Raw genomic sequence first — 25,602 nt, forward strand, 5'->3', positions numbered from 1 at the left:
TGCCTGTACTGGCTTGACAATGCTGCAGTGTAAATAGCAGTCAGTGTTGCACATAGACATACCAAACAACCACTTAGGCTTGTAACACTTCGCTCACTTACACGAGCCCATGATGCCTGTTTTGATAAAGTGAACCAAGACTTAAGCATTGGACACAGATGAGTTAAGAATATAGGTTAAGCAGGGAATTGCCTAAATTTCAGGGGGTGGCTCCACAACACCAGCCTCTAGCAATGCTCACAATCACATGGGCAACAACTTTAGGCGCCAAAACACAGTCGACTCCGCTACTATCAAGGAGAACACGGCTCGCCTGGCCCAGGGAGGAGTGCCCAGCACCTCATCAAGCAGGCCTTCACATAAAAACCAAAATATAGCTGAACCCTCCTCTGTGTCAAGCAAGGGGGCGTCAGGTAGGTGTAAGTGAACAAAACCCAATTAGTTCTGCACACCAATGGTCAAGTCAAGAGAACAGCCCCGACTAGTAATGCACGGTCAGCATGCCAGGCCTATTGGTAGACAACCTAGGGAGTAGTCATAGTAGCACTGCTCTTGAGTAATTGCTTATGTATAGTCATCCCAGTTGTGTCCTACTCACTCTTAGCATTGTTCAACACTGGCAATGGATTTTTGAAAAAAAAAAAAAAAAAAATGTTAGGGTTATCTTGCTCTTGGACATATGTGCAATATAGAAGGATTGAAGTGAAGGACTGTGATTGTAATTTATTTTCAAAATCTTAAAGCTCTCGATTTGATATTTCAATTAAGATAATTTTGTGTTTGTACATTAAATCAATCCCTCTGTAGCCTTGGTCATCTTACAGTAGACCTATAGCTCTGAGGTAACCAGCCATGGCCACAGGGTGGGCCCATAAATTGCCCAGAGAAATTTTGTATTGTTTGCAATGTGTGAGTGTTGCAACTGTGTGAGATGTTGTATTCTGTAGCTTTTGTATGATGGAGACAATTGGTGTATGGATCTAGGCCAGGTGTGTGTTGGTATTGTTTTATTGTGGTGGGGGACAGGGATGATCCTTCATCCACAAGGAGTTTTTGGATGAGTGTATGGTGGGTGTATGCTATGACTCAGCCACCCTCCATATAAGGGGGAAAAGATTTTCAATATATATGCATTGTTTTATTGCTCAGTTGTGTGACCTGAACATACAGATCTGAAGATTTGTATGGTAACTGTGTGTCATGGGAGGATTTTCTCAAGTGAGTTTTTGTTTGGTGTGGTACTCAATTTAGTATGGCATTGATTGGCCTTGTAAGTGAAAAGGTCCATTGTACCTTGCAGAACCTGAGTTTTTTCCATTAATTTAGATATTAATTGTATTTATTCTTTTCTCATAATTTGGAATGAGCAAAGACAGGCTAGCAAAAGTATAACAGAAGTGGATGGAGTGAACTTGAGTGTAAGACTAAGAATAAGATGGATAGTTGGGGTGAAGGGGTTCATGGGAAAAAGAGGAATGTTTGTTGAGCAGGGAAGAGAGTGGGCAAGAGATCGGTGTAAGTGAAGAATGGTTGTGAATGAATGGATTTAGCCTCATCTCCTCTAATTACTAATGATTGGGTGAGGAGGGAGGGTCATCACTTAAATGAAACGGTGGGAGTAAACCAGCTTCAGTTGTCAGTCCCTGCTGTGGAGGTGCTGTGTTTTGTTGCTTTGCTTTTGGCCCAGGCAATGGGCAGGGAACAGAGATGACCCTTCATCCATAAGGAGCAAAATAAAAGGGGAAACATGGCTGTTTGGTGGGTGAAAGGCGGGTACATACCTTGATTGGCTACCTCTCTTGTAAAGGGGAAGAAGCCTTTTGATATATAGAATTGTATTTGGTATATATCCTCCACCTAGCAAATAATTGGGGCAGAGTTTGAGAACTATGAATCTTTCACTTTGTATTTTCTTACAAAAAGTCAAGGCATAAGAGGGTCTGGAGGGCTCCAACAGAACTCTAATGATTGAGTCATTAAATGTGCATGGTTGTGGTATAGATGAGAGTAAAAAAGAAGGGATTAATGTATATGACAATAAAGATGGATGTGTTATCATTGAGTTGAACCAAGTTGAAAGGGATAGGTGAGTTTGGAATGGAGAGCTAACAGATAGGTTGATCAAAGAATATTGAGATGGTTTGGATATATAGGAAGAATGAGTAAAAAAAACCACTAGCAAATAGAATGTGGAAAGCAGACATGGATGCAGTAAGCTTGAGAGGAAGACCAAAAATGGGATGGGAAGGGAAAGGGTGAGAAATAGGTGTGAACAGATGATAGATTAATGTGGTACAAAGGAGTCTCTTTTTGTATGCTCTCTAAATTCTGGAGTGGATGAAAGGGGGAGGTAGCCATGTTATAGAGCAGTAGGGGTAAACCAGCTTCATCTGTTGGGTCCTACTGTGAAGGTATTGTATTTTGCTACATTGGTTTTGATCCAAGCAGTAGATGGGGACAGAGATGAACCTTCATCCATAAGGTGTCAAGATGAAAAGGACAAAGAATAGATGCGAGATGAATGAAGAGTGGGTGTATGCCTTGGCTGGGCTACCCCCTTATAAAGGGGAAAGGGTTTTTTGGTATATTTATGTATGTGTATAATAAATGATTGATATAATTAATACATTTGTTCCATGACAGCGGGTACAGCCACCAGTCCAGGGGCTGGTAAATCACGCATCCAGAAGAGCAACACAATGAACCGTACCATTGGCAGTGGTTCATGTCGACGTCCTACACATTCATATGACTCAAAAGCCTCATCCACAGAAAAGACCAACATCACCGGTGTGCCCGACTCAGCCAGGTGGGTGTTATCTACTTTACCCTTTTTTTTTTTTTTTTCTTTTTTTTTAACTTTGATAATTTGAAACTGTGGTTAGCTGCTATAAGGAAAATTTCATGTAGGACGTATGTCCACAGCTGTTAAAAGCATAGTGGATTAAGTCTTTCTTGACTGAATGAGCTAGGAAATGAAGATGTATGCACAACCAAAGTTGTGAATTTAGATGTGTACATATATATATATATATTTATATTTATATATATATTTTTTTTTCCATAAAATAATAATAATGACTTAAAAGTTCTCATGTCTGTGTATTGAATATACATTAGTTTATCTAAATTGTACGTGTGTGTAGGTATGCGTGTTGGTGTGTCAGTCAATCTGTTGGCCCAAATCTCTTGAAGACCAATGGTTGGGGTATTTATTTGCTTAGTTGTGTACAGGTTCGGAACTCTGGTCGTGGGGTCATCTCTGCCTTTAGTCATTAAACTTTGCCTTAAATTCACAGATGTTGTTGGCCTGGATTATGTTTTCATAGAATTTATTCTTTAAATGTACACACATGTCAAAAACTATATTTCCTTTTCTCTCTCTCTCTCTCTCTCTCTCTCTCTCTCTCTCTCTCTCTCTCTCTCCAATTTATTTATTTATTTATTTTTAATTATTACAAAGCCCTCTGTGAGGGGCACCATCCTAGCCTCCCAATGGGGGAGTGTGTGACGTGAAATCATATCATCAATTATTACAATTACCTCTCACACACATACACACGTACATATATATATATATATATATATATATATAAATATATATATATATATACATATACATACCAATGGCTGTTTCCCGCTTACAAGGGAGGTAGCCAAAAAGCAAAGGCATAAAATCCACTCCCACCCATTCCATCCCCACATATGCAACTCCCAGTCACCCCCCTCTCTCCCTCTTATCTTGGCTCCTGGATGACTGGTCTTCCCTGCATCTCACCCACTACCCTGGGTCAGAAGCAATGTTGTAAGACACAGCACATCCACAGCAAGGGTGCTTCATATGATTGGCAATACCTCTTTATCAATGCCCCTTTTACCCCATCCATCCATCTCATCCTTGGTTGCCCCCTTGTGTTCACTCCTTCCACCTCTGCCTTCCACATTTTTTTTTATTAATCTTTCTTCACTCATTCTTTCCATGTGACCAAACCATCTGGATACTCTTTCATCAACCTTATCTCCCAACTCTCTTTCCACCCCCATTCTCCTCGCCTTGTTTCTCACTCTATTTGGTCTAGTAACCCCTATCATACTTCTCAGGCACCTCATCTCAAACACATTCAAACTCCTCTCTTCCTCTCTTATGTTCCATGTTTCTACCTCATATAGTGCTATTGGTACAATCACTCCTTTATACAATCTCCTCTTAGCATCCATTCCCAAATGTCTATTTCTCATTACACTTTTTAATCCCCCAAGGCATTTACTTGCTTCTCTCAATCTACATTCTACCTCCACTCCTCCCTTTCCTGCCACATTTGCACCCAAGTATTTAAAACTATCCACTTCCAGTCTCTCTCCCTTATTATTCACTTCCAATTTGCTGCCACTTCCTCCCCTTGTACATCTCATCACCTTACTTTTACCCACATTTATCTTCAACTTCCATCTTTCGCATATCTTCCCAAACTGACATTAACTTCCTCAATCCCTCCTCTGATCCTGCTACACATGCAGTGTTGTCAGCAAACAATGACTGGCTTATCTCACACTTTTCTCCATTTTCTTTAACCATCTCCAATCCCCAACCCATTACCCTTTGTTTACCTTTTGCACCACCCCATCCATGTATAAATTGAACAGCCAAGGCAACATACACATCCCTGAAGAAGTCCCACCCTTACCTCAAACCACTCACTCTTTCCAGTTCTGATTCTAACACAGGCTCTTGTAAAAATTCTTGACTGCTCTTAACAGCTTTCCTCTTATCCCATATATCTGCAATACCTTCCACAGTGCCTTCCTGTCTACCCTGTCATAAGCCTTTTCCAAATTCATAAAGGCCCAAAAAACATCCTTACCTTTTCCTAAAGCTTTCTCACATATCTGCCTTACCACAAAAACCTGATCCACGCAACCCCTACCTGTCCTAAACCCACACTGTTCCTCATCAATTATTCCCTCTGTTCCTCTTCTAATCTTGTCAATCAAAACCCTCCCATAAGCCCTCCCAACTACACTCAACAAACTGATCTCTCTGAAACTACTACACTCACACTTGTCCCCTTTTCCCTTGTAAAGTGGAACTATGCAGGCACTTAATTCAAACATAGTTAAAGAAAATAACTGCCCACCATATCAACCCCCAAGGGCTGCAGACATAAAATTCCTGCAACCATTTTACCTGACAACCTCTGCAGCATAACCAAAAGGCAACTTTCCCGGACTTTGATAGGATTCTCTTTCCTTTTGAGTAAAATGAGAAAACATATATGACATCTCAGACCACTTCCCAGTAAAGATTACCATAAAACTAGAAGGAATAAGTTAGAAATATAACCCAAGCCAACACTATACAAGAATTCAAGTTGAAGTTTGTCAAGTGGAGGAAAAGAGACAGAACCCTATCAGCATTGCTCCAACTAGGTAATAGGTTAAACCAGGTAATAGGTTAAACTAGGTAATAGGTTAAACCAGGTATATACACAAATAGACAAGTTGGAACCTTATTTGTATTTGTAGCTAGGTATGATAGATTGGGGAGTAAGAGACAGGATGCTGTAAGCACCCTTAATTTTCATGTATATTACAGTAAGGAACAATTAGGTAAATTAGAAAAAATTCAAAGAGCAACGACAATGATGGCACCAACACTCTCCAAATTGACATACAAACAAAGATTGGCCAAACTCAAATTACAAATCTTGGAACAAAGAAGAGAAAGAGGAAATTTACTAACCATCTACAGAATTATGAAAGGGATTGAAGTCCTTGATAGAGATGATTTATTAAAGTTGGATTAAAGAAAAACAAGAGGACATGAAAAAAAAATATATAGTTATAGAAGAGATCTGAAAAAGAATAGCTTCCCACACAGAGTGGTGGATATCTGAAACAAATTGAATAAGGAAACAGTTGAGTGCAAAAACTATACAAGAATTTAAGATCAAACTGGATGCTGAAAGATACAAAAGTGGACGTACATAGCTCTCTTCCTGTAAGATACAACTAGGTAAATACACACACACACACCACACACACACACACTGCAGCATAACCAAAAAATGTACAAGAATTTAAGAACAAACTAGATACTGAAAGATATAAAGATGGGTCATTATGAGCATTGCTCCCTTTCAGTATAATACAACTAGGTAAATATATGCATGCATGCACAGTCATACTTAAGGCCCTTTCACCCTCAGCAAAGTGGTAAAGTTAAAGCATACATCCAGATTTCACCTATCTCACAACCATTCAAAAACCCATTTGTTGTCTCTTTGTGGATATAGTCATCCCTCTCCCCCGCCCACTGCTTAGGTCATAGATAATGCAGCAAAATAAAGCTCCTCCACAACAGGACCCAACAGCCAAACCTGGTTCATCCCCATTACTTCATTACACTACCCTCTCCCTCCTTAATCACTCAAGAATATACAGAGCAGATAAGAAGAAATCCCTTTGGGTCCCATTATTTTCTGATCCAATCACAGTCATTCTCTACTCATACCTATCTCCTGACCTCTCCCTTTCTTGTTTGACAGACTTGCATCCATTACCCTTTTCACCCCATCTGTCCACCTCATTCTCAGTCTAAGTTTTCTCCATCCACCTACACCTTCCACAATTGCTCATTCTTTCCATGCGCCTAAACCATCCCAGTATTCTTTGATCAACCCAGTGCACCAGCTCTTTCCATTCATACTCTCTGCCACACCTTCACATTCCTCATTAATCACCCTCATAACCCCCACCATACTTCTTGAACTCTTCATCTCTTCTTGTCTGCCCCCTTCAAATTCAAAGTTTTTGCTCCTTACACCCAGCTTGATGGTGTAGTGGTACTGTGCTTGCATGCTAATTCAGTAGTGTGAATTTAGTCCTTGCCCAGGGCTGAAGAACATCACACCACTGCACATGCAGTGCCCCATTGTGTTGGTTAAGGATGTGGGGATTGTGTAGGTGTAAGGTCTTAACATTACCCATAGATTGGACTGTATATGAACTCTGACCTCTCATCTTGGAGGGTAATAATAACTGTTGGTCTTTTTAGTTGAACATATGACTTAACATACGAGTTAATCAACCACTTCATAGAGGACACAGAACACCACATACTACAATGCCCCACACTAACAATCCTTAGACAACAACGTGATACATCTTGCCTGAGTGACTTGTAGGCCTAACCTAAGGCTGTTGCCAGTTACCTGAAGGCTACAGGTCTTCAAAAGAGACCAGGGGTAACAGATTGATGATCCTCATTAGCTCACCTCTATATCACAACCACTTTTATTTCTTCATACCATGTGTTGTCTCCTATTCCTTCCCATTCTCCTCATACCATGTATGTAAATTATATCACTTCCTCCTTGAAATACCCATTCCTGTTCTACTCCTGTTTCCCCCCTATCCCTCACCACCTCTCACATTTTTTACAGCTTCTCCTGGTATTCTTTTCTTTATCCTTGTCATTTTAATTTGTTTACCATCAGTACTTTTCTACCAACCTTGCTTTTCCTTTTCTTTCACTTTTACTCTGCTTTTCCTCCATTCCCTATTTTCCTTCTACTTAATAACAATATTATAATTGTGTGCTCATGCCCCAAAAAACATGTCCAGAACTCTTTCAGTTATCCCTTTGGATACCACATCATGGTCTATTAATGCCATCTCAGCCACTTTCACCTCCAACACCCTTAAACACTGCTATCATCAACTCCTTGTCTGATCTTATTTGTAACATCATCTCTCCACTATTTAGAAAAGTAAACCAGGAAATAGGATGATGTGGAAAGAAAAATTAACTGGGTCATGCTAAAATTGTATGGACATGTGAGACTGGAAAGAGAGCAAACAGTGAAATGAAAGCAGGAAACAGGCATAAAAAGCAATGAATAGGATATTCAAAAGAGAAAGTGGAAAGGGAGTATTGAAGAATATTTGGGGAGCATCAGAGTGAGTTGAGTGTGGCAAAATGTGCGAGTAGAAAATGGTAGTGAGAAGAGTTCATGTTTCAAGACCTAGACAAGATAAATGAAACCATTAAGAAATGAGTAAATAGAACTAGGGAGATGCATAGGAGAGGAATGGGTGTGGGATGTAAAGTTAAAATGAGGTAGTTCTTTTATGTATTGGATGGTCAATCGGTTCTTGTAGGACCTAGGGTTAGTTATTCCAGTAGTTGGAAAAAGTATTTTGATTTAGATTTGTATATTAGGTAATACAAATGTATATTTTTACACAGACATGTATATACATACAAATTTATTGGTACATTTTTTAATCTTAACAACATCGTATTTCATCCCGAATACTCTAAATATACCTAATTTGTATTTAACCTTGTTTTAGAATAATGCATGTTATTGAAAATTCAACATCTTCTCTTGGTTCTTTTTATTTTTTTTTTTTTTTTTTTTTTTTTTTTTTTTCTGCATTTTCATTTTCATTTATTTACTTTTTTCTCATTTTGAACCAATTAAGTTTAATTTTGCTGTTACTGGTGAACCACAGTTCTTTGATGATGATTACTTTAAACATAGTTTATTATAAATGCCTTTTAAAACTGAGGTAGTTATTTTTGAAAATGAGAAGATGCCAAATTAACTTTATAAAGTGAATATTTTTATTTGTTTGTTTATTTTTTTCTAAAGTGAAGAATAAAGTTTGATTCAAATCAAAACTGGTAAGTGGCCACAATATAATGGTAATGTGTCATGAGGGTGTAGTGACTGCTATAAGCCATGGTCATATATAAATTTTGGTGGGTTGCCATGCATTTTTATTGAACTGCAATGCAGTGAATAGCTGGTATATTAAGTTGTAGCGCCATGTCAGAATGGCCAAATAATATTGAATAATGAGATTGTTTTATGCTGTGGTCAATTTTTGCAGTGATATTGTGCCATACTGAAATTATTTCCTAAAGTGTTTTGCCAGCATAATGGGCTGTATTAACAATGCATTACCATGATAACATGATACATTACCTTGTTGACATGGTAAGAAAGTGTGATATGGTTAGATGCCATTACGTGTGCTGACCAAGCAGAATGTTAATTGCTGATGTTAGGGTAATTACATTTTGCTTTGGTGTACTGCCATGATGACTTCACATTTTAGTGCGGAAAAATATAAATCATGATACCATGGGTTCTTGCCATGCTTGTAGAAGGGTGAGCATCAATGTGGTCCATGTGCACTTGTTTGGCTGGGTCTCCTTGTCCTTTGCACTCTTGCCTTGCCTTGGGAGCCTCAGCCTCTACTCTTCACACTGCAGTCAACATTTCCATGTACTACTGCTGCTTTCTGTATTGTATCACCTGCTTCAAAGAAAAAATTCAAATTTTCTCCTTCAGAAAGAAAATATCAGTGAAAGTCTTGTTTTCTTCATGAACAGCTTTTGTTTGTTGAATGCAGCTACAGCTTCTGACACACAAGCACTGCTTTCATTAGCAGAATGATATAAGTTTATACGTCTAAATATATATATGTATATATATATATATATATATATACATATATATATATATATATATATATATATATATATATATACATATTTATCAGATTAGCCATTATTATTTATATTGTTTTTATTAGGTAGAGTGAAAAATAACCAGACGCACCAAAACCACCCAAATAGAATATCTGCATATAGAAACCAAAATTCTTCCCATGAAACACCACCTGAGGATATGTTTGTAGTTCTTTGCAGGAACCTTAAACTTTATTCACTCATCCCATTATATCACAAGCATAGCTAACTGAATATGGGGGGGGGGGAGATGGTTGCATTTGCACTTGGATAACAAAAGAAGCACTTCAAAACAGATCACTGAACCCCCTACTCCATCAGACCCTACCAGAGAGACCCACTGAAAAATCCTCCCTAGAGAAACAAGAATCACACTTACATGACTATGTTTAGGCCACCATCCAGCATTAGAGCAGGATACACTGAACTCTCATTTTACCTTACCCCACCATAACCACACTGGACAGCACAATATTTCTTGACTTATGGGTCAGTTGGTGGCTATTGTCAGTTACCTGTGGGTCATATGTCTACTGCAAGAGAAAACAAAAGATTGAGTAATTTATTAGGAAGAAAAAATCCAAAAGATAGGAATGAAAGGAGTGGTAATTGGATGAGGAAATGGATTTTGAAGGGATATTTTTGTCTGCTCTCCATAAATTTCTTGAGTGGATGAAGGGGGAAGGGTTGCCCTATAATGATGTTTTGGGGGTAAACTAGCACTGGTTGTTGGTCCCTTTTATGAAAGTGATATGTTCGGGCTGCATCAATTTCTTATACTCCCTCATCCCCCATCCCCCACCCACTCCCCCTCAAGCATCACAGCATCATCCATACACAACCATTCTCCATTCACCTGCATCTTTTGTCCTCTTCTGTCCTTCCTCAACAGACATTCCCCTCTTTCCCAATGCCCCTTTTACCCCATCTATCCATTTCATCCTAGGTCGACCCTTCATGTTCACTCCTTCCACCTCTGCCTTCCACACCTTTACTAGTCTTTCTTCACTTGTTCTTTCTATGTGTCCAAACCATCCCAATACTCTTTCATCAACCCTATCTCCCAACTCCTTTTCCACCCCTGTTCTCCTCCTCACCTCCTCATTTCTCACTCTATCCAGCCTAGTAAACCATATCATACTTCTCAGACATCTCATCTCAAACACATTCCAACTCCTCTCGTCCTCCCTTATGTTCCACGTTTCTGCCCTGTATAGTGCTGTCGGCACAATCACTCCTTCATACAGTCTCCTCTTAGCATCCATTACCAAATGTCTATTTCTCATTACACTTTTTAATCCCCCAAGGCATTTACTTGCTTCTCTCAATCTACATTCTACCTCCACCCCCAATTCCTCCCTTTCCTGCCACATTTACACCCAAGTATCTAAAACTGTCAATTTTCAGTCTGGTGCCACTCTCTACCCTTGTACATCTCACTACCTTACTTTCACACTTATCTTCAACTTCCATCTTTCACACACCTTCCCAAACTCTGTCACTAATTTCCTTAATCCCTCCTCTGATCCTGCCACAAGCACAGTGTTGTCAGCAAACAGCAACTGGCTTATCTCCCACTTTTCTCCATTTTCTTTAACCATCTCCAATCCCTGACCCACTACCCTTGCATTTACCTCTCACACCACCCTATCCATGTATAAATTGAACAGCCAGGGCAACATAACACATCCCTGATGAAGTCCCACCTTTACCTCAAACCACTCACTCTCTCCATTTCTAATCCTAGCACAAGCTCTACTACTCTCATAAAAACTCTTGACTGCTCTTAACAGCTTTCCTCCTATCCCATATATCTGCAATACCTTCCACAGTGCCTTCCTGTCTACCCTGTCATAAGCCTTTTCCAAATCCATAAAAGCCCAAAAAACATCCTTACCTTTTCCTATAGCTTTCTCACATATGTCTTACCACAAAAATCTGATCTATGCAACCCCTACCTGTCCTAAACCCACACTGTTCCTCACCAATTACTCCCTCTGTTCATCTCCCAATCGTTTCAATCAAGACCCTCCCATAAGCCATCCCAACTATACTTAAAAGCTGATCCCTCTGAAACTACTACACTCACACTTGTCCCCTTTTCCCTAGTAAAGTGGAACTATACAGGCACTCCTCCAGTTCTCCGGCACTCTATCCTCTCTTAAACAAACATTAAATATCCTCACCAGCCAGTCCATCATCACTGTACTTCCTTTTTTCAGACATTCTGCATGGCATCCCTCCAACCCAGGTGCCTTACCTGCTCTCATCATCTTAACAACTGCCTTCACCCCATCTTTCCTTATTTCTTCTCCATTTTCCTCACTCATAACAGTCATTTTCTTAGCACTTTCCACTGCAACTACCTTTCCCTCCCTATCCTCCTTCACATTTAGCAGCTCCCTAAAATACCCTGCCCATCTTCCTCTTACAATCTTTTCTTCTCTATTTGATTCGCCTTCTCTTTCTTAATTTTTTTCCAAAACATCTTTTTATTACTTTCAAAATTTTCTGTCATACTCTCACCCCATTTCACATCTGCACTCCTCTTATCCTCCTTTATCTTATGCTTTACTTCTCTTTTCTTTGTACTTCTCATATGATTCCCTCGTCCTATTTTGTAACTAATCTGTGAAAACTCACTTCTTCTACAACCTTCTTTGCTTCCTCATCCCACCACTCACTACCCTTCTTTCCTCCTTGTTCCACACACCATCTTTGCACACTTTGTGACTCCAGTTCTACTGTATCCTTCACTCATTCCCACTCCTCTCTCAGCTTCTTGTACTCCTCCTTTTCTTTCTCATTTAAGCAGTTCACTCTAAGTACCTCCCTACCTTTTGTCCTTTTCCTCTTTCTTTATCTATTCTCCACTCTCAACTTACCTTCCAAAAAATGATCTGATATTCCCCCCACTCTCTTCCCTTAGAACATGTACATCCTTAACTCTTTCTACTATACTACTGGTTACCACTATATAGTCCATTAACATTCTACCATCCTTCCATCCACCACCCTCTCCCATGTGTACTTATTCTTGACTTTCTTCCTAAACACTGCATTTGCTATCATCAACTCTCTAGACACATCACCATCAACTCTCCTCTATGATTCTTTCCTGGAACTCCACACTTTCCAACCACTCTATTTCTTCATTTCCTACCCTAGCATTAAGGTCTCCCAATGCTACTACATTGATGTTTCTCCCTAATCCCTCTATGCATTCATTTAAATCTATCCAAAAAGCCTCCCTTTCTTCTACACTCTTTTTACTACCAGGCCCATATGTGCTTACAAAAATCCACATCTCCCCAGTTTCACCTTCATCCACATTAACCTTCAAGAAACCTTCCACTCCACTACATGTTTACCTATCTCTTCTCTCCCTCATCCTCCCTTCACTCCTGAGAATCTCCCAACTCCCCTGTGGGGGGGGGGAAGAATACTGCCACCAAGTCTTCCCACTTGAATCGTAAGAGGCGACAAAAACGGGACAGGGAGGACTGGGTATCATTCTCCCTGTAGCCCCACAGGAGACATTCCAAAAAAAAGTAAAGGTATAAGAGGGTCAAGGAATTTTCCAACCAGTACCCTAAGGTTTGGGTCTTTTAATGTATGTGGATGTAGTACAGATGAGAGTAAACGGGAAGAGGTAGGCAGTATGTGAGAAAGATGGATGTGTTGGCATTGAGTGAAACTAAGTTGAGAGGGAGGGGCGAGTGTGAGTTTGGGAGCAATAGACGTGAACAAGAAAAAGTTCCTAAATACATACATACATATACCAAGGGCTTTTTCCCCCTGAAAAGGGAGGTAGCCAAAGTCAGGCATAAATCCACTCCCACCCTTTTCATCCCCACATACTCCACTCCCATTTACCACCCCTCCCTTCCTCTTTTTTTGGATCTTAAACACATACTATCATGAACCAGTCAGTCAATCCAGTGCCCCAGGTTTCCCTTGCAGGAGACCCATGGCGGTACTGAAAGGGGCACTGCTAGATGAGGTGTTTAATGTCCTCAGTGTGCTGGTTACATCTAAAATCATACAAGACAATGATGACATGAATTTGTTAACAAACAATTTTGCTGGTAGATAGTACAGGATAACTCAAATTAACAACTTCCTGAACTGTACAATCGAGTCCCCAAGGAACAATGCTCTCATATGAATGATTCAACTTCTTAACAAATAATCTCCCAACACCAGATCCAGAGCAAAATGCCAAAGTGCATACATATTCAGATGACCCAATGGTAATTTGTCATAACTACACAATAACTACTAAGACCTCCTAAGCCTACTTGCAAATTAGAATGATAGTTTAGAAACAATAGAATGGTGGCCTCCCCTCAGATAAACAGCAACATTACTCACTGCAGACAACTGTGAATCAAAATATACATCCATTAGTAAATTTGGATGGGCAAACCCTTCCATTGAAAAGGAACCAAAAAAATTTTAGTTTCATTTTTTATACATAACCTTCAGCCCACTCATCAAAAACTTGACAGTGAAGATCAGCTAAAAAAAATAAACACAGTAATCCCTCCCGTTTATTTAGCTTATCCAAGCATATAATGTGAGGTGATTTTATTGAAGTCCTTAAAATCCTTCATGGCATATGAACATGCATGATAATTTTAAAATGAACTTTAGTAATATCACAAGAAATAATGGTTACAAATTAGTCTTTAAGAGATCAAACCCCAATGAATCAAAAAACTTTATTTAACTGCAGTGTAAATGTTTGAAACAAAATATATGTTCATGTTGCGAGTTCAAATACTTAAAAAAAAAAGCATAGAAATACGAGTCCAACCCCTTTCTAACATATTTCTCAGCATTATGAGCTCACACACATAAGTTAAGTCTGTGTTTCTTAATAATTTCCACTGTTCACCCCCTTTCATTTAACAAGTATTTCTTTTGTATTCCAATAACCAAACTAATTGAGCCACAGGGTATTTAGATTTGGAAAGTATTCTAGTACACAAGATAAAGTTATCCCCCATCCTCCCACTCCAGTACTAGATTTTTGATTCTAAAGAAATAAAGATAGTATGCAATACACAAACTCATGTAATGTTGGGAAAGTTCAGATAATGACAGTTTGGATATGCGAGGGATTACTGTACTAAAATCAGTCATGATCAATGGCTTTGGACGGCAGAAAGAAACTGATCAGTTTACATAAATAGTTCATGAGAACCAGACTCATTAATGCTTCTATAGCGTGGTTCTCATCTGTAAAGAAAACAAAGCATTGAGAATGATAACAGGATGCACCAAAACCACTCCCAGTAGAACATCTGCATACAAAATTCAAAATGCTCATCATAGAATATGACGTGAAAATTATAAGTACATGGTTCTATGCAAGAGTCCTCAACCTTGTTCACTCATCTCATTACATCACACAAACAAAACCAACAGGAATTTGGAGGGAGGGGTAGTAACATGTTATTGAAGCACCATACAGCACATCCATAAAAGCACATTCACACCCAGATCACAAAAGAAGCAGAATAGGGCCAAATAAACACACTCCATCAAATCCCTCTAGACATGTGTCCCACAGAAAAATCCCTCCCAAAAAATGTAAGAACCACAGTAACATGCCTGCATTCAGGTTACCGTCTGGCACTAAAGGAATACCAACATAATATGCTTGTCCACAAAGACAATTTTTTAGTTTATTTTTTTCCCCATCCACATGTTTGTTGGAAAAGGGAGGAGTGGCAGCTTTGTATGGTTTGATTTTTCATATTTCTTTTGTTAATTGAGAGGATTAGAGGGAGTAACTGGGGAAGGTTAGCATGGGTTTAGGAAAGGTAAAGGGTGCATAAATAATTCTTTTTTGTAGTAAGATATGCAAGAAGTTTTTGGCAAAGGGTAAACGTGTCTTGGGTTTCTATGGATTTGGAGAAAGGATATAACAGGGTCAAGAGAAAGGCATTATTAGATGTGTTGCAAATGTGTGGGATAAGGGTAGAGTTTGTTAAGGGGAGTTGAGGTTTTTTACAAGAGTGGTAGAACTTGTGTGTGCAGCAAAAGGAGAGTGAGTGGTTTAAGGTTGAGGTGAGGCTGCCCCAAGATTATGTAATGTCAATATGGTTGTTCAATGTATATATGGATGTGGTGTGAGAAGTAAATACAGTTTGCTCAGCAGCATTGGGAGCTAGTGAATGAAAGTGTTATTTGAGGAGGACACTGCTTTGGAGCAAAGTTGGAAGACAGTGAAGTAATTGGTGGTGGAGTTTGGGAGGGCATGTGAGAATTGGAAACTGAAAGTAAATGTGTATAAAAGGAAGGTGATGAGGTATAGAAAGGATGACTAGTGGTGTGTTATAAGTGGAGTATTTGGGGTCACATATTGTGGAATGGAGGTGAATTGAGAGAAGCAAATCAGTGTGTGGATGGACTGAAGAGAAATAAGTATCAGAGGATGAATACAAAGAGATCAGTCTATCAGTGCCTTGCCCCATGTCTCTCATGCAGTTGACTTCGTGGTCCCAAGTAATGCAAAGGAAGAGCATAAATATGTGAGTGTTTAAAATAGTATAGTTGGGAATATGAAAATGGACAGTGAGAAATGAGGTTGAGAAAGGAAGTAGAAAGAAAAGTGGTAAATAGAATTGATCTAAAAATTTTAGTTGGTTTGGGCATATGGAGAGAATGAATGAAGAAAGACTTGTGAAAAGAATATGGAAAGCAGATATTGATGGAGTGAATGTAAGAAGACCAAGAATGAAGTGGCTGGATGGTGTAAAAGGGATATTGGATGCAAGAGGAATGTCTGTCAAGGAAGGAAGAAAGAGTGCAGAAGATAGAGAATGGACAATGGTTGTAAATGGATGAGAAAATGGAAAGACCTGAAGGGACTTTATTCTGCTCTATATATTTCAGGTGGCATAGGGTGGGAAGGGGTCACCATATAATGAAGTGGTAAAGGTAAACCAGGTCTAGTTGTTGGGTCCTGCTATGGAAGTGCTGTGACTTGCTGCATTGCCTCTGACATAATCAGTATTGCCAACATTTGGGTTTTTGGGAGGGTGCAGGGTGGGTGTATGCTTTGGTATGGCCAGTCCTCTTATAAAGGGGGAAATGCCAATTGGTATGATTATTGTTGATATCATTGCTGTGGATGTGCTGTGTCTTGCTGTATTGCTTCTGACCCAGTGCAATGAGCAAGGTGCAGGAATGATCTGTCATCCAGGAGGAGCCAAGAAAAGAGGGAGTGGAGCGGATGGAGATGAAATGGGTGGGAATGGAATTATGCCTTTTGACTTTGATTACCTCCCATGTAAGGGGAGAAAAGCCCTTGGTATATGTATCATTATCATTATCATTATGTGTCATGCAGAGTGTCTGAGGAAGGGAGGTACAATAATAGTGTACTGACTAGTGAGGTTGTTTAATGTGTGTCTAAAGGATGGTAGAGTGCTGGAGGAGTGCCTGTATAGTTCCACTTTATAAGGGAAGAAGGACAATGTGAGTGTCGTAGTTTCAGAGGGATCAATTTGTTGAGTGTAGTGGGAAGGCATGTAGGAGGGTTGAGAGGATTAAGAGAGGAAGTGAGGGAGTAATTGGTGAGGAACAGTGTGGGTTTAGGAAAGGTAAGGTTTGCATGGATCAGACTTTTGTGGTAAGGCAGATATGTGAGAGTTTTAGGAAAAGGTAAGGATATTTTTTAGGCCTTCATGGATTTGGAAAAGGCTTATGACAGAGTAGACAGATATTTGGGATTGGGGGAAAGCTGTTAAGGGCAGTCTAGTTTTTATGAGAATAATAGAGCCTGTTAGAATTGGAAATGGAGAGAGCAAGTGGTTTGAGGTAAAGGTGGGACTTTGCCAGGGCTGTGCCATGTAGCCATGGCTGTTCAATGTGTACATGGATGGGGTGCTGCAAAAGTAAATGCGAGGGTCATGGGCATGGGACTGGAGATGGTTAAAGAAAATGGTAAAAAGTAGGTGGTGAGCCAGTTGTTGATTGCTAACAACACTGCACTTGTGGCAGGGTCAGAGGAGGGATTATGGGTATTGATGATGGAGTTTGGGAAGGTATGTGATGGGAGAAAATTGAAGATAAATGTCGGTAAAAATTAGGTGATGAGATGTACAAGGTAGGATGGCAACAGGTTGGAAGTAAGTCTGAAAGGAAAGAGGCTAGAGGAAGTGGATAGCTTTAGGTATTTGGTGTTGTATGTGGCAGGAAAGGGAGGAATGGTGGTGGAAGTAAATTGTAGAATCAGAGAAGCAAGTAAATGCCTTGGGCGATTAAAAAGTGTTGTGAGAAATAGGCATTTGGGAATGGATGCAGAAGAGACTAAATGAAGGGGTGATTGTGCCAACGGCACTGTTTTGAGACAAAGACCTGGAATTAAAAGAGAGGCAGAGAGAACCTTGAATTGTGTTTGAGATGAAATGTCTTTAGAAGTGTATTAGAAGTTACAAGGCTAGAAAGAGTAAGAAATAAGGCGAGGAGGAGAGTGGAGGTGGAAAAGGATCTGGCAGATAGAGATGATGAAAGAGTATTGGGATGGTTTGGACACATGGAAATAATGAGTAAAGAAAGATTAGTAAAAATAAAGTGTGGAGAGCAGAGATGAAATTGATGGATAGGGTGAAAGGGACATTGAGATAGAGGGGAGTGTCTGTTGAGCAAGGAAGGGAGGAGGCAGGAGTATGGCAGCTGTGTATAGATGATACTGTGATACAAGGAAGTGAGGGGTGGAGTGGTTATGTATGGATGATATTTTGATGCAGCCCAAAGGAATTTCTCTATGTCTTCCCTGTATTCTGTATGAGGGGACAGAGGGGGGTTGCTGATTAAGTGAATCGGCCTTGCTGTGGATGTGCATTGTCTTGCTGCATTGGTTCTGACCCAGGGCAGTGGGCAGAATGCAGGGATGACCTGTAATCCATAAGAAGACCAGATGAGAGGGAGGAAATGGTAATGGATGGGAGTGGGTACTTGCATTTTGACCTGGCTACCTCCCTAATATGGGGGAAAATGCTCTTGGTATATAGATAGATTATTATTATTATTATTATTATTATTATTATTTTTTTTTTTTTTTTTTTTTTTTTTTTTTTTTTTTTTTTTTTGTGTGTGTGTAGGGTGAGTGTGTGCTTTGACTCTCACCTCCCATATAAAGGGGGGAAATCTGTTGTTTATATATATATATAATAATTTATTTTTTGGCAAGTAACTTTTTACACAGTGAAGGCAGAAGGTTTTATTCTTAGGTTGCATATTCTTATGTAGACATATACTGATAATGGGGATTTTTTTCATAGTGCTGGTTATGGAATGTTTGGTCTATTCTAATATAATTGAACCAGCCTAGGATGTAAATAGGTGTTTTTACCTTGTGGTGAGATATTGCATCACAAGACTAGACTCTGGAAGGTCCCCAAGGCAAAGCTTGCATGCTTGGTGATGAGCCAAGCAATAACAATGGGCCACGTGTATGTGTTTATTCTTACAAAGCAATGAAAGGAATCATTATTAGCCTAGGAAATTTTAGTTGGAATAAGACTGGTAGTGTGTAGTAATTTATATCAAAGCCTTTATTTTTGGAATAGCTTCCTCTGATACTAAAGTCTAAAAAATTTTAAGGCGTGCAAGAGATAAGATAGCTCTAGTGATAGAAGACCAACAGGTAGGTTATATGGGATATATGAAGTCAAATTCTTCCGTCTATAGGAATTCTCAGGGAGAGTCGAATGTGTGCCAGGAAGCCAATAGCCATGCGGCTCCTGAGTGAGTAACGGCCCCAGTGCCCCGTTTGCAGTGCCATTTGCTGGTTTGGCCATGACTTCCCATTACTCACACTCTCACAAAGGACGGGAGGACCTACCATAGATCAGTGTCAATTAGTCAAGCAGTCGCCAAAAATTGCATATTGAAGTGATTCATTTCAATATTTTTCCTTTACTGGAAAGCCTTAGTGTGCTATTGGTGTAGTTGACCAGTCAGTGCCCAAGGTTGGTCCAAGTCCCCCAGTCCTGAGTGGCACCACTCTTGTGTTTGTAACCATAACTCAAGTCAGCTGCATGATATGGCCCTGTGATGAATTATGGCCCTGTGGTGTCCTTAGTGCTGCCATGACCCAAACGCTTCTTCAGTCACAGGCTTCTAGTCTTGACCCAGTTCATCAGTTTTTGCATTGTTAATCTATCATGTGCTCCAGTAGATATTCATTAACAGCTGAAATGGGCCTCAGGCCAAGTGTATTTCAATAATAAAATGTTTGTTATATTTGGATGCAGATGGTCATTTAATACTTCGTAGATTAACATTTTTTGCGTAATGGCATCACATAGTCGTTTCACCAAGAATGATTCTTCACCTAACCCTCCCTATCCAAGCCCATTCCACATGACCTCCCCAACTCTCATGCCATCCGCTCACTGTTATATGAAGTCTTAGGCCACTTTAGCCCAACCAAAGCCCTTCCACTCCATTCCTGTCCTCTGCCAAAACCAGCACCAGTTCCACCACCGTCTCCATTACAACCACAACCTCCACAACCACCACCGTGACTACTACTACCACTCAGCACTAGCTCATGGGCTGGCTGATGCGAGCAGCTGATGAGTGGAAAGCAACACAGCATTCTGACCCTTGTGTCTTGTCTTGTCTTGTCTGTCAGTGTCCACATTCCTGTTAGGCGCTCCTTGTTTCCTGCCAGACTCGCCTGCAAAACTCTGAGTGGTTTTATCCGAGGGTAGGTAAGCGCCGTGTTTCAAGCCAATCTGTGCCTTCATTGGAGCCACCATTCAGTTTGATAATGACCAAGCCAAACATATTTGCATTTTTTTCACGGGGCTGTCTTTTGACTATTTTTGTATGGTTCAAAATTGAATGGTGAAGCTAATAGCTGTACTTGTGGCCTTGGGAATGGCTGGCCTCTCCTGCTAAATGTTTCCCTGGATCCCCTCAGTGTAACCTTTGCCCAACAACTCGGCTGCCTTTCATTCCACTATAGCAGAAGTGCTAAATTCATGTCTGCTAATTTTTTCTTTATGTTTATCATTGCCTGGGGTTGGGTATAATTTTGTAATTCCATGTATGCGAGTTGTCAGTACTCAAGCTAGAGATAATTTAGCTGTAATGTGCAATCTTTATTTTATTTGTTTTACAGTATTTCATATATTGGCAATGCCTTGTTGAGAATGGTAGCTTTTTACTGACTGCTTCAATTATCCCTTGCAATAACTTAAATAATTGCTACAGGGTAAATCAAGAATGTTGAAAAAATAGTCTCTTTTAGTGCATTTTTAAGACTGATCCTCCCATCCTTATCAAGTGGCCTTGAATCACTTGCTTATGAATGATAGAAAGATTGTTGCTGAATGCCAGGCAACTGCGGCTGAAGTGGTAACTATCCTCAGATAAAGTAGATGGATTGTACTCATACTCTTGTCTTGAGAGTGTGCTTGCAGGGTTCAAGAATAGGTCTTAAACGTTTAATCACATCAGTAATAAAGGATGCAAGACAGAAAATAATTTAATATTGAGCTAAATACATATTGTAAGATGAGGAAAATCACATATATCAGTTAAATGAATGAGATGTGGGTGCAAACTTGTTATAGTGTTATGAGCAAGAGCTTTACAGATACAGTAGGTGCATCATAGTTACATCTCGTTATGTGGATACAACCAGATATGTGTAGTTCCTATGTCAAATCCTAAGTGTTGTTTGACTTGTACATGTATTGTGCTCAGTGTAACAAATTGGTACAGTGGTAGAGGATAGAAAAGACGAAGTTGTCTACTCACATCGGACACTGCTCCAGACTAAACTACGCAAGACAAGAGCAAGCACATTGTGGATAATGGTTGTGTTGGGGCAGTGGAATGAATGCTGGTGTGGCTCAGCTATTGCTGCTACCTGTCACAAACTGTTGCTGCTGCTGCTGCTGCTGCCACTGCTCGTCTTTCTAATGTTGCTGCTGCTGCTGCTGCTGCGGTTGTCATTCCTTCAATAGCCTTGCAGCCCTACCTTGGCCCAATGAGATGTCATTGTGAGTGCTCCTATCCTCTATCCATCCTGTGACCAGTGTGCCCTTCTATATACTTACAGCATGTTGACCTCCTGGCATCTGGCTGCATATCATCCCTACCCTTTCCCTATACCCAATGCCCCTTCACCCTTGCCCCCTGCAGTCCTACAAATGTGTGTGGTTCCCATGGGCCCCTTGCCCTGTTGAAAATTTGTTGAAAAGGGTTGTTGACTGGGTTCCTGCTTGTGGCTCATCCAGCAGTTCTACAGTTTTAGCTTAGCTCATTAGACTTCCCTTGGCTATAATTCTGAGAGTGAGTGAACATAGCAGATAGTGAATGTAGTTTGAGAAAACAAAAAAGGACAGGATGCCTATTTTGTATTTTTTTTCTTTTGTGTTTTTTATTTATTTTTTATTTTATTTTATTTTTTATTATCATTATTTTTTTATCTTCTTTTTTATATCCAAATATACTTTTTCCCCTGTTTTCCTGTGTTGGATGTCTGTGTGTGTAAATGTTATAGAGGTCATATGTGGGCGTGTGTGACCTGTGTTAACTTTGGTTGTCTTGTGACTGCAGTGGCGTGGCGGCAGCACCACACCCCCCTGGGGCCCCCCCACCCCCTGGGGGCACCCCTGTGGACAGCCTGTCCCCTGGCCACCCCTCGACCTCCACCACTAACTGTCGGCCTGCCAAAGGTCATTTCAAGTCTGCGTCCATTTCTGCGGGGACGGGTGCTGGTCCGGGCCGCGGTGTTGAGCTCTCGCCCCTAGACCACCACCACCCCCTAGACCCTATACGGTCAAGGTAGTATGTCTGGCTGCAACCTCACCATCTTGCTTGCTCCCTTACCACCCCTGACTCCTCCTCACCTCTGTGTCTGTGTGCTTGACCGCGCTGTCTTGGCTTTGCTGCGAGTGCTCGGTGTGGACGACTACTGCATGGCTCCCCCTCCTCACCATCGCCCAACACAAACATTAGGCCTGGTGCACCACAACACAGCTGTCACCATTACAGATACTACCAGTCCTCTTTGCCATTAGAACAGGAAGACCTATGGTCAAAACACAAGAACCACAACAAGCTAGGGTGATAGGCCAAGCTAGCTATACCCTGCATGGCAAATGTAGTGTAGTGTTGAGTCATGTGCCTGTACTCTGCTTACCCTAACAGTGTTATTAAGCAGTGCGTAGATGTACTCTGGGATGAATCTTTTTGTCATTTGCTGCCTTTTGACTCATTTTTGCTGCAGCAAAAATGACAGTGTATTTGAATTTATAAACTGTAGTCTTGAGTCATTGATATGAATTGTGACTTGCATTAGATATAACTTTCTTCCCTCTACTCACATCATGTAAATTTCACTATTTAATCAAGTAACAAGTTGAAAGGCCCAATAAGGGATGTGCATGAATTATTGCATTAAATGTTTGCGCTTAACAATTTGCAGCGCGAGCAACAAAACCCCGGTGTCCCCCATAAGCACGAGCAACCGAACGTCGCCCTTCCCTCGCAACGTGCCCAGCCGCTCCACCTTCCATAGCGGCCAGACCCGCACACGCAACAACAACACCTACTCGGGGGTCGGGGCACCTCTAACCACGCAGGATACCAACGCCCTTACCTCCTCGGGTAGGGCAAGTTTCTTCGCAAAATTGTCGTCAAAATTTTCTAAACGGTAAGGACACTCTTTCCTCTTTTTAATTTCATATTATGGTCGGGAAAGTTATCCTTAAGTTTTGGAGAAGCTGACCAAAGTGACCAAGATATTAAGCATGATATGCTTTTCGAATTTTGACCTGTCAAGATGCTATGAGAATGGTAGCATTTGTCATTTTGGTCCTCTTAAATGCCCCTTTTTCATCACTGATTACTTGGAAGTTGACCATTAAAGCTGATGGATAGAGTAGCAAAGAGTTTGGTTGACTGTACCAGCACCCTACCCAGCAAGCTGTGATAGCCAAGGTATCAGTGTAGTTTACATTGCAGCATTAACCTGCAGCATGTGATGAATGTCTGCATATCAGTTGTACATAAAGCCACACATTGCTTTTGCTTGGCACTGCGCCATCATTTCCTTGACCCTCCAACTGTTCCTCCTGTTATTAGTCATACCAACAGGTGACATTGCAAAAGGATTCTTGTACACAATGGCATGATCAAGTAGCCTTCGATGTGGTCTATACCTAAGACTTTGTTTCCTTTTGTTCAAGTTGATAGTTCACTTAGCTAAATAGAGCCAGCATATATGCTGCATAAAGAAGCAATTTAAATTTTGTTCTTAATTATTTTATTTTATGCTATTGACAACCTTGGCACAGTGTGATACATTGTTGTTGTCAAGTAGCTTATGTTAGTGTTTGTGCATGGTGGTTTGATTTTGCTTTGTTTTTTTGACTTTCAGCCCTCTGGATACTCCACCTAGACAAGCAACTAGGTAGGTTCGGTGTAGTCTTGTACTTGTAGGGTCTGTGTGGTGGGTGGCTGGCTTCCATGTGGGCTATCCACCCACATTGCCACAGTTCCTGGACCTTCTAGCCTCCCTGACCCTGTCCTGCCACATTTGTCACAACTACTTTTTTCCTTGTCGTTTTTAGGGTGTGGCTACCAAGAATGCCCTTTATTGTATAGATAATCTGCACCTGAGTCTCAATAATAGGGCCTCTTTTGTGATTATGAATATATATACATTTTATATATATGTGTGTATATACATATATATATATATATATATATTTATATTTATATATATATATTACAGATTAATCATTTAAATAAATTTTAAGGTTGGAACTCAAAATGTCTGAATTAAATAGTAACCTGTAGTTAATGATTTTCTGAGTTGGAAAACTGTTGAAACTAGACCATATTATACCAGCAAGAAAAAACCATTGCAGCCGGTATTGATATGAACGATTTAAGGCTGCATTAAAAAAAAATTACTACAGTTACTGTCTTGTATTTTGTTCATACATATTTCTTTCTGTACTAATGGTATTGTAATATATATTAGAAACATTCTTCCATAGACATGTTCACATTCCAACATAAACATCATGTTAAATCATTCATTAACAGTATATCAAATTATACCAAATTTGCTTTGCAATTCTTTTCCCTTTATATCATGGAAATTTGTTTTTTCATTGTGCAAACTTTTCTTAGGCATGACCATCTATCCAAAAATATCTTGATAGATCAACATGTACAACTTTGTACATGCCATCATCACTTCAAACCAACCAACCAACCAGTTAGCTTTTACCCAGAAAGTGAGGTGGCAAGGTATGGGAGAACAGCATCTCTCTATCACTCATATCTCACTCTCTCTTTCCTGCATAAACTGAAAATCAACCCTCATTTCTTTCCCAGCAATACTTATAGTTCATCTCTGGTGCATCTCTCCAACAGTTCATCTCTGGTGCATCTCTCCAACAGAATAGGAAGATACCTTAGTTCATACATTCTTAGTCAACTGAACCACACAAGTTTCCTTATAGAGCATCTTGACCACTGTCTATTACAGTAGTTTTCACTATACCCACCCATCCATCTTGTCCATGATCTACCCCTTGGTCTCACTTTTTGCTTTATTGATTCATGCATCCTCCAAGGATATCTATTCTTGTCTATTCTCATACATTGATCAAACCACCAGAGTTGGCCTAGTGTATTAATTCTTCCCAAGCCGTTCACAAATACAATAAATTCTTTGTTCAGCTATACTTAGCCCTCAAGCCTCTCCTTTTCACTGCCTTCGTATGACTTTTGTCTCTTACGTTCAGCATCAAGGCCTCACTCCCATACATAAGAGTTAGCACAACAATTCCTTCATACATTCATTGGTTCCCCTGATATTTTCTTTCTATACTGCAGTTAGAATACCTCATGATTTCTTCCCTCCCTAACTCTGGCCAGTCTGTTCCTCCAGTCTTTCATTTTTTAGCACGTCTGTACCCACATATCTATAACTTCATACCTACTCCATTCATCCACCATCCAACTGTATATCAGTCATTTTCCTTTTAATCTTAAGTCAAATTATA

At 40.1% G+C, this 25,602-nt stretch overlaps 1 protein-coding gene across 41 annotated transcripts in view; it reads left to right on the plus strand.

The window, feature by feature from the left end:
* Positions 1-25,602, plus strand: part of LOC143018069 (MAP/microtubule affinity-regulating kinase 3-like) — a 500,962-nt gene that overhangs the window by 427,489 nt on the left and 47,871 nt on the right. For 29 of the 41 annotated variants that reach the window (XR_012965728.1, XM_076173146.1, XM_076173149.1 and 26 more), the window contains 5 exons: positions 204-419; positions 2,644-2,809; positions 22,136-22,363; positions 23,007-23,234; positions 23,961-23,993. Coding sequence is in view for 40 of the 41 variants with exons in the window: in XM_076173146.1 (XP_076029261.1) it covers positions 204-419; positions 2,644-2,809; positions 22,136-22,363; positions 23,007-23,234; positions 23,961-23,993 (871 nt within the window). In the remaining variant the exon portion in view is untranslated. Of the gene's footprint in view, positions 1-203; positions 420-2,643; positions 2,810-19,249; positions 19,307-20,198; positions 20,274-22,135; positions 22,364-23,006; positions 23,235-23,960; positions 23,994-25,602 lie in introns of all 41 variants that reach the window. The other 12 variants (XM_076173129.1, XM_076173133.1, XM_076173138.1 and 9 more) reach the window with 8 other exon arrangements.

Source organism: Oratosquilla oratoria, chromosome 34, assembly GCF_046742065.1.
Source record: "Oratosquilla oratoria isolate Oo_2021 chromosome 34, ASM4674206v1, whole genome shotgun sequence".
Taxonomy (NCBI): Eukaryota; Metazoa; Arthropoda; class Malacostraca; order Stomatopoda; family Squillidae; genus Oratosquilla; species Oratosquilla oratoria.